The 10,296-nt window shown below is 45.9% G+C and overlaps 1 protein-coding gene across 1 annotated transcript in view; it reads right to left on the bottom strand.

The window, feature by feature from the left end:
* Nucleotides 1-3,120: 3,120 nt before the first annotated feature.
* The window catches only part of KIAA0586 (KIAA0586 ortholog), a 110,489-nt gene continuing 103,313 nt past the window's right edge, over nucleotides 3,121-10,296 (bottom strand). Inside the window, exon 31 of the mRNA XM_058665415.1 lies at nucleotides 3,121-3,458. Within this exon, the coding sequence (XP_058521398.1) occupies nucleotides 3,319-3,458 (140 nt within the window). The 3' untranslated portion in view covers nucleotides 3,121-3,318. The remainder of the gene's footprint in view (nucleotides 3,459-10,296) is intronic.

Raw genomic sequence — 10,296 nt, 5'->3', positions numbered from 1 at the left:
GGGCTGGTGACGGGCTGAGCCAGGCATAACCATGGAACCCTCTGACATTCATAGGTACTGGGGTTGAGAACAGGCTGGGCAGGTCCAGGCCCCAGCCCCCACAGGTGCACCCAAGAATAACTAGGGTGTGGGGCGTTCTGGAGTGCAATATCCATCAGCTCATACAAAAGACAGGATGGAGGGGGCAAGGTAGCTCCACCTGTTGGCAACTGTTTGGGTTGGTACTAGAAAGGGGTGGGCCAGGCAGGACCAGACCAACCTTAATTCTCTGGCAAGTGCAGGAGCCATGCTGGAGTACAGGTCATGCTAGGCTAGGCTACACCTACTGGTTTGCATGAGCCAGGGATGAGAGTAGTCTGGGCAGGGCTAGGATATAGCATCCGACAATGAGGGTTGGGAACGGGGTCAGGCTGGGACAGATCAGGCTGCAGCATCCAATCGCAAAAAAACAAGATGGGAGACGGGCTATGCTGAGCTGGTTCAGAGCAGCTGCTGGCTTTTGCAAGATCTGTGGAGGAAATAGGTGTGGCTGGGGAGCTAAGGGGATGCCCTGGCTGGGTTGCGGTTCCTATTGGTGAGTATGACAGCAGGAATGGGGTCAGTGTTCTGGGATGGACATGACTGTAGCACCTCAGCATGGATGTAGACTGGGTCTACGGAAGGCCAGACTGGGCTAGACTCCAGAACTCACTGCTGCTCTTGAGAGCAAGGGTAGGCATAGGAAAGGCTAGGCTAGGTCTTGGCACCCGCTAAACCATGTGAGAGCTAAGTTAGGGTGTGGACCAGGTGTGGCTAGGTTGTAACACCCAACAGTAAGAACCAGAATGGGTGTGGGCTGGTTGGGGAAGGCCACTGTTCATGCCAGGACAGGAGATGGGCTAAGTCAGTCTGGGCCAAAGTACCCACCAGTGTGCACAAGATCTTTCATGGAGGAGACCTGATAGAAGAACTCCTTTGTCAGAATGCAGTCCCTGTAGGTGAGCACAAGAACCAAGGCTCGAAGTAGCCCAGACTAGCACACATGCGAGCTGGAACTGGGGGAGCAGGCCAGGGCAGAATACAGCACCTGCTGGCAAATGCTAAGGTGAGGTGGGCCATGCCAGACTAGGCTGCAGTACCAGTGCATGTGAGACCCGTGGGATGGAAGTCCAGTGGTGAGGCTGCAGGAGGCTCTCCTGCTGGGTCACTGCCCCACTGGTGAGCCTGAGAGCTGAGACTGGGGACAGAATAGGCCAGGCAGGGCTACACCTGTTGGCCTGCATGTGAACAGGGTTGGGGGAAAGCCAGGCTGGGCTAACAGACTGTACCCATTGGTGCATGCATGAGCCAGAGTAAGTGCAGGATGGTTGGGCTATGCTGCAGCATAAGGTAGCAAGTGCTAAGACTGGGGGCAAAGCCTGTCAAGCTAGACTGCAGAACCACCTGGAAAATGCAAGAGCCATGGCTGGGAGAGAGGTGTGGGCACCTCTCTGATGGGTTACAACTCCTACTGGTGAGTGTGAGAACCAAAGAAACCTTGCCAGAGGTGATCCCAGACCTGTCACTTTTGTGTGCCAGCCAACGTGGGGTCCAGCTCAGTCTGTCCCCTGCCTCAGCCTACATACACTGGTGGTTGCACTGGTGCTGGATAAGTTCTGTCTCCAGCCCCATCTCATATGCAAACCAATAGATGCTGCAGCCCAGCCTAACTCTGCTCATCACACACTCAGCCCTCACACACACTAAACAGGAACTGTAGCCCAGCTGGAGCAACCCTGAATAACCCCCAGTAGACCTGCCCCAGCCCTGGATCCTAAGCATACTCTTTCACGCAACAGACTGGTCCAGTTGGTCCTGTATCCCATTCAGCCGTTGTACACATGGATGGGTGCTGCAGCCTAGCTCAGCCCAACTGACCCCACTATCCAGCCCCACTTACGCTGCTGGATACCACTGCCTGTCTAGTCATGCCCACCCCGAGCCCTTGTCCTCATACTCAAATTCAAACACACACACCCCCTGCACACACATACACTATAACTAACTCTCAGTGTTATGCTAAACAAGTGTTAGGTCCATTAACACAACACAGCCCACACAATGGGCTACTTTGTCCCCTACCATGGAGCAAACAGCAATACAAAGTACAACTAGAACCTACACTGTTTGATTATATTATACAAGCTCTGCTTTTTCCTTTCTTTTAATTTTATATATATTTTGAAAGGTAACATAGCTACATGTTTCACAGGTCTTTATAAAATTTAAAAATCTGCCTCACTTGTCATTTTTCCTGTTACAAGTGAAGTTCAAAAACATGGTAACCACAGTCATCTTTGACTCCTATCCATAACCCTCTCTCACCACTCAGACATCAATTCTTGCCTGGCCAGTGAACAGTTTGTTTATCCCTCCAAACATATTTACACACACACACACACACACACATGCAAGCATATGTGTCTACAGGGGTTGTGTATTTGGGCTGCTCCTTACCTCATTTTAAGTAATGGCAGCAGATTTCACACACTATTTTGCACATGGTAAAATTTTTCACTCTCACAGTGTATCCAGAGATCACTCCACACAAATAGTTTTTCTTATGCCATTAGATCAATAGAACCTCATCTTTAATACCCCTCTAAAGACCTTATTTATTTGAAAGGCAGAAATACAGAAAGGGAGAGGTGAAAAGAGAAAGACATCTTCCATCCACTGGTTCATTACTGAAATGGTCACAAACAGCTGGGGTGGGAACGCCATCTGCCTCCATCCACGTCTCCACGTGGATCACTGGGCCACAAGCACTTGGGCCATCTCCTGCGGCTTTCCCAGGTGCACTAGCAGGGAGCTGGACTGGAGATGGAGCAGCCGGAACTTGAACCTGTGCCCATATGGGATGGAGGTGGCTGTGCCATAACGCCATCTCCAAACCTCACTTTTTTAACCAGTCCTTCATTAATAGGCATTAGATTGTTTCCAAGTTTTTTGCTATTTTTTAAAGTTGTAATGAATAACCTTGAGCTACAGAATTTCATATGCACAGACAAGTAGCTGTTCATGTTGAAGAAATTCTTAGTTGCTCAAAGGCATGCGTATCTCACTAGCTTATGCTACTTCAGGCTTTGAAGAAACTCACAGCCAGACTCACAAAGGCTTGTTTTATTTAAAAATTTCACCTGAATTATCCAATGATAGTTTGCATTTTGTTTAAAACAAGATAGAAATAATGTTGCAGGACATACTCAAAGACCCAAACAGTTTGACAGACAATTTTAAGTCAAAGTAAAATGGCTTTAAGATCAGTGTGTGACTGTCACCATGCAATTTGCTTTCCGCCTAGAAGGTATCTGTCCCTGAGGATTCTGAGTCGCCCTGCAGCGTGCTGGCGCTCGGCGACTGGGAGCACTCCTCCAGCTTCACCGAGGGCAGCGTCACCGACATCCTGGCGCGGCACGCCTGCTCAGCTGCTTCACCACCTGTGCAAAGGAGAGACGCATTCAGCTCAGCGAGGAGACCAAGACCACCACTGCACCAGGGAACCTCTCCAGCGGCTCCCAACCCGGCAGAGATAACATACAGCCCTCCTTCTGCCCACTGTCACTCCCACCCTCACAGACACAGCTGTGGAAAGTCTGCGAGCATTTTGGCATGTGGCCCGGGTGTTAATGTCGGGGAAGACAGGCTGGACTAAAGGGCCTCTGAAATGCAGATGTGATCTCTTCCTGGCTGCGCGACCTGGAGGAAGTTATTTTATCACTCAAAAGTTCAGCGTCCTGATATGTCAAGTAGGATGATAGTACGCAGGATCTTCGTGAAGTTCGTGGAAAGTATCTATTATGAAATTTAGCTCTGTCAGGATATGAAGAAAACTAAAACTAAGACACAGTAAAGCCCAGGTTTATAAAAGCCTTTATAGGACACAAGCATTATTTTTACACTGGACAAAGCAAAGAATGCAGTGTATACAAAATAATCAAGGGAATTATTCACTACCAAAGATGATCTTGTCACTGAAGTAAAAACAAACATTGACAGAGTCCCTTACGTAAGCTCTTGGGTAAGTTAATTTCCTACCCATGCAGTCAATTTAACAACATAATCCCTCAATTATTCTTAAGAAAAACTCCATTCTTGAATCACACCTGCCAAAAACTAAACCAATGCCAAATCTCTTTCTGTTACATAATTTCACAAAACCACTTTATATGTACCTTCATTTTCTGTGTGCAAAAATGCTAATCTGCTCAATGACAGAGCAACAACTGTAACTTTCCAGAAAACTATTTTTATTTGAAAAGCAGATTTACAAAGAGAGAGAGAGAACGCTTGATCTTCCATCTGCTGGATCACTGCCCAAATGGCCACAAAGGCCAATGCTGAGCTGATCCAAAGTCAGGAGTCAGGAATCTCCTCCAGGTCTCCTACGTGTCTGCAGGGTCCCAAGGCTTTGGAACATTCTCCGCTGCTTTCCTGGGACATAAGCAGGGAACTGGATGAGAGGTGGACGAGGCAGCATATGAACTTGAGCCAATATGGAATGTCGGTGCATACAGGTGGAGGATTAGCAAAATGAGCCATAACACCAGTCCCTACAAGTGTAACTTCATCTCAAAGAGTTGCAAAGCCTCAAGGAAACAGTAAATTCAATAACTGAAAAGTCACTCCTTGCCCTACTGCCTTGCATTTATAGAGTTTTGTGAACATCTTTTCCCCTATCATCTTATCTGATCCCAACAGTAGTTCTGGGAGACGGACAAGGTAGCTGAGGCTCAGAGACATAGAGGGAGCTTTTCCAAAGGCACATACTATTGATCCACTGTACAGATGGGGCCAAGACAGGGCCAAGAGGACACAAGATGAAAAAGACTGAACCCTCATCCTAACATGCTCATTATTTTATTAGTAGAGATAAACTAAAAAAATTAGTTAAAGTAGTACTTGAGTTGATAGAGGAAAGACAGAGGAAAACAATGAAGGCAAAGACAATAATGAAACAAAGTCAACATAAAGTCAGTATATTCTGGGAACTCTAATGTGCTGAGGGCAAAGTGTGGGCCGTGGGCAGGACCAACAGTGAGAGATGAGCTGTTAAGAAGGCCAGGACTGAATCCTGTAGCCAATGAGGAATCAAGAACACCCTCAACAGAGGATCCATATGAACAGAAATATTTTGGAAAAGAGAATATTAATAGCTAGGTGGAAAACAGGAGCAAGAGAAAGGCTCCATGAAAATAATCTATGGAAGAAGCGAAGGCTCTTGCAGTGAAAATGAAGCAAAGATCCTTTAGAGAGACTCGGCAGGTACAAAGAATCCAGTTGGCTTCTGAAATGACAGATCTGGTTAGTCAAGTAGGCGATAATGAAAATATAAACAAACTTGCAGGCTATGGAAGTACAGACAGATGGAGAGATACTGGGACTAGTTATATCATGGATGAATCTGAATGCCTGCAAGATGTATAAATGGAATTTTCCAGTAGGCAACAATAGTCAAAGATTTCAAAGACTGCAAGGTAGTTTGAGAGATACAATTAGCAATCATCCACACAGACATAATAAGGAGAACCATAATAGGGAGAGAGACAAACTGAGAACAGAAATGACAAAAATCTGGACAAGCACGAAGAAAAATGAATAAAGGAAAAACAAAAGGGAAGTGTCAGCTAAGTAGGGAAAGACCTGGAAGAGCCAAGAGTCATATAAGGTTAGGACGGAATTCAAGAGAATTAGTCTAATTCATAGCTAACAGAGCTTAAGACTATAACTCAATTGTCCTTTGTACTAAATGAACTAATTATCCGCAATAAAAAAAGCAATGATGTTTAAAGGTGGCTGAACGAAATTCCATTTAAGCAGTGGTGTGTAATTGCGGAGACAGTTAAAGAGAGAGGCAGTAGTGAGGAGGTTTCCAGCACAAGTCACTTCATGACAGGTCAACATCGGGTCTGTCAGAAGAGAGAGTGGGATGTAAAAGGTACTCAGATTAGGAGAAAGAAAAGAATGCCTCCCTGAGACACAACAAGGGGGGGGGAGAGAAACAGAGCCATGGGAAGGCAGGCAAACGCAATAGCTGTGCCGGCTTACGTACCACCTTATTAAAATTACATTTGGGTGTATATTTTGGAAAGATTTTTTTTTTTTAATTTATTTTATTTTTATTACAAAGTCAGATATACTGAGAGGAGGAGAGACAGAGAGGAAGTGGAGCTGCCGGGATTAGAACCAGCGGCCATATGGGATCAAGGCGAGGACCTTAGCCACTAGGCCACGCTGCCGAGCCCTTAGAAAGATATTTTTTTTTTAAAGATTTATTGATTTTTTTATTACAGCCAGATATACACAGAGGAGAGACAGAGAGGAAGATCTTCCGTCCCATGATTCACTCCCCAAGTGAGCCGCAACGGGCCGGTACGCGCCGATCCGAAGCCAGGAACCTGGAACCTCTTCCGGGTCTCCCACGCGGGTGCAGTGTCCCAATGCATTGGGCCGTCCTCAACTGCTTTCCCAGGCCACAAGCAGGGATGGATGGGAAGTGGAGCTGCCGGGATTAGAACCGGCGCCCATATGGGATCCGGGGGCGTTCAAGGCGAGGACTTTAGTTGCTAGGCCACGCAGCGGAAAGATATTTTAAAGTTCACTTAAACAATCACAGTTTAAAACTTTGCAAGATAACTTTTTTTGATTGGGAACACTCAAAAATATATCACTTTGGCCAGTGTTAACAAGCGAAAATGGTAATGCTCAATTTTAAAGTCCTCAAAGAACTTACATTTCTTTTAAAGAAAAGACATAATACCTTGGTAAATTAACACTACAATAAATATAAATCTTCAATCTCTATTTAACACAGTTTGATGTTTCAAGGTCTTCTCAGTCATTACTCTATGATGTAATTGTTGCAACAGCTGTTCTCAGGTCTTCAAAAGAAAGTAAGACTATTCCCTTGATTGCATAGGCTTACACTGTGTCATTTAACCTGGCACGAAGTTAAACTGGGAAAGTCACAAGGTCACACCATGTGTTGACAAGTTCTAGGATATAACAGTACATTTTAAAAACATTCAAAATTCCTTTTTAGTGTATCTTAACAGTTAAGATATCCACATATCAAATTTAAAAATATATATATATCCACCATCCCACATCAGACTACTTGTGTTCCACTCTCAGCTCTGGCTCCTGACTTTTGGCTCCTGCTAATGCAGGCCCTGGGAAGCAATGATGATAGGTAGTTGGCCTCTTGCTACCCACATGGGAAATCTGAACTGAGTTCCCAGCTCCCTGGTTCAGCCCTGGCTGTTGAGGGCACTTGTAGAGTGATGCAATGAATGTGTTTTCTCTTTTCCCCTCTCTCTGTTCCTCAAATATATACACAAATTAATAATTTAAAGACATACCTGGAGCTGAAGAGTAATTTTTAAAGATTTATTTTATTCTTATTGGAAAGTCAGATATACAGAGAGGAGAGACAGAGAGGAAGTTCTTCTGTTTAATGATTCACTCCCCAAGTGAGCCACAACAGCTGGTGCTGCGCCAATCCAAAGCCAGGAGCCAGGAGCCTCTTCCAGGTCTCCCATGCAGGTGCAGGGTCCCAAGGCTTTGCCGTCCTCGACTGCTTTCCCGGGCCACAAGCAGGGAGCTGGATGGGAAGTGGAGCCGCTGGGTTTAGAACCAGCACCCATATGGGATTCTGGCGCATTCAAGGCGAGGACTTTAGCTGCTAGGCCACCACACTAGGCCCTGAAAAGTAATTTTTTAAAGATCTATTTTTATTGGAAAGGCAGATATATAGAGAGAAAGATATAAGGAGACAAAGATCTTTCATTCACTGGTTCACTCCCCAAGTGACCACAACAGCCGGAGCTGAGCTGATCCAAAGCCAGGAGTCAGGAAACTCTTCTCGGTCTCCCATGTGGGTGCAGGGTCTCAAGGCTTCAGGCCACCCTCTACTGCCTTCCCAGACTACAAGCATGGAGCTAGATGGGAAGTGGAGCAGCCAGGATACAATTTGGTGCCCAAATGGGATCCCAGTGGATGTAAGACAAGGATTTAGTCACCAGGCTATCATGCCAGACCCTGAAAAATAAATTTTTTCATGTTTTCTGTTGTTTGACATTGAATTTGGAAGACTAAGGAGAAGAAAACCCAAAAGTAATTTTTTCTATGTAAAACTGCTAATGATATGGCATCTTTAATATTCATTTAAGATGTTGCCTCTCAGGGCCCGGCGGCATGGCCTAGTGGCTAAAGTTCTCGCCTTGAACGCCCCGGGATCCCATATGGGCACCAGTTCTAATCCCAGCAGCTCCACTTCCCATCCAGCTCCCTGCTTGTAGCCTGGGAAAGCAGTCAAGGACAGCCCAAAGCCTTGGGACCCTGCACCCGTGTGGGAGACCCGGAGGAACTCCTGGCTCCTGGCTTCGGATTGGCGCAGCACCGGCCCGTTGTGGCTCACTTGGGGAGTGAATCATGGGACGAAGATCTTCCTCTGTCTCTCCTCCTCTCTGTATATCTGACTTCGTAATGAAAATAAAATAAATCTTTAAAAAAAATAAAAAAATAAAATGTTGCCTCTACATTGTATATGTGTTTTTAATACACACAACATAGTTTTGTAAAGGCCTTTAAGGTTTAGATAATCCATTTCAGCAGTAGGTTTTAACCTATGACTCACTCCTCACTTATTATACCTTGCTATTTGCAAACTGAGAGGAACCCACAGCACTGTCTCCTAACACAACACAAGACGAGCAGAGAGAAGGAGCGATGATCTCAGTAGTTCCTTAGAGGGCTACAGCTCTCCAAATTCCTCATGCTGACCAAGCAGTGACTTGGAGCACAGGCCAGTGACTTGCACTAGACTGTATGGTGTTCTATCAGATCAGACAGTGGAATGACTTTATTTTGGGTAAGATTCTTTGTTTTTTTGAGAGACAGAATGTGAGAGAATGAGAATTAGAAACAGAGAGAAAGATCTTCCATCTATTGATTCACTTCCCAAATGGACACTATGACGAGGGCTGGGCAAGGCCTAAGCCTGGAGCTCCAATTGGATCTCCCATGCGGGTGATTAGGGGCCCAAATATTTATGCCACCTTTCATCACTTTCCCAAGCGTAGTGGTAGCTGGACCAGAAGCTCCGTGTAGGATACAGGATGCTGGCTTCACAGGCGGCAGCTTAACCTGAGGAGCTACAACACTAGTGCTGTGGAATGACATTCAATTGCTCAGTACTGGGTTTTTCTATAGACAGAGCTTGGTTCCTTATAAGGGTGTGTTTAATAACAAAAGTCAGAAGAAAACAAATGTAACAACCTCCCATCCAAGTACACAGGAGATCTTATCCCAGCGTCATGAGCAGGTGACTACAGCTCTGTGAATACCAACTTCAGGAAAATTATTTTCATACAAGAAGAATTTTGGAGGGAGATAAGTGGTCACAGTTGTCAGTGTCTTAAAGAGTCTGTGGTTCTCAAACATTTAGGTGAGCTTTACTTACAGGAGAGCCTGGCCCCCGTGCAAATGGATCCCACTGTCTGTGCTGTTTGCACAGCAGCAGTAGCGAAATGCCAGGAGTTCCTCGCCTGTTAATCGTAGATGCCTTGTTCTCTGAAGGCAAGTTGATTGCAATGCTTAGCAAGCTGCACTGTAATTGCTTCTTTGTGTGTCTGTCACTTCCACTGGACAATGGGTACCTTCAGAGCCAGAGACTCGCAGCCTCTGCAGGACTAGTGCAGGAAGGAGCTGGGAGCTCTCCTCCTGGATTGTTGCTGGTTTGTGAGCCTGTCGCTCCTGTTAACCAGGCGCTCCAGCTGGGACTGGGCTGCATGTTGACCACTGCATGCTATGAAGGTACAGCACAACTCTGGCCTTGAAATGACTGCTGAACCAAACACACTGGTTTCTACCTAGGAAGTCTGTGGTTCCTCTTGGCTACTTAGACTTAAACTTAGAATCACCTTTACCAGATCTTGTCTTAAAAAATCTGCCATGAGTTCCAGCAGTGCAGGTGCCTCCCAGCTGTCTCTGAGGTGTTACATAATTTCAGCTGGGTTTTGCTGACTTCTTGCAGCATTTTTCCCATCCCGCCCTGGGCTGGTCCGGAGTAAGCAGCTGCTAACCGATCGTGATGCTGCACTCAGCTCCTCCTCACCTACTCAGCACCCAGCCCTGTGGATTTCGCAACCTCGCAGCTCCAGTGCTCCAGAACAAACAGAAGTCTGATGAAGGGCCTTGTCATCCGATGTTAAGCTTCATATGTAATACCTTATTGGCCTCTGCTTTCCAGAATTAGTCATTAGCAAACAGTTCTTA

The sequence above is a fragment of the Ochotona princeps genome, chromosome 6, assembly GCF_030435755.1.
Source record: "Ochotona princeps isolate mOchPri1 chromosome 6, mOchPri1.hap1, whole genome shotgun sequence".
Lineage (NCBI taxonomy): Eukaryota > Metazoa > Chordata > Mammalia > Lagomorpha > Ochotonidae > Ochotona > Ochotona princeps.
The sequence above is the reverse complement of the archived record's forward strand: the minus strand, read 5'-3'. Positions and strand labels throughout refer to the sequence as shown.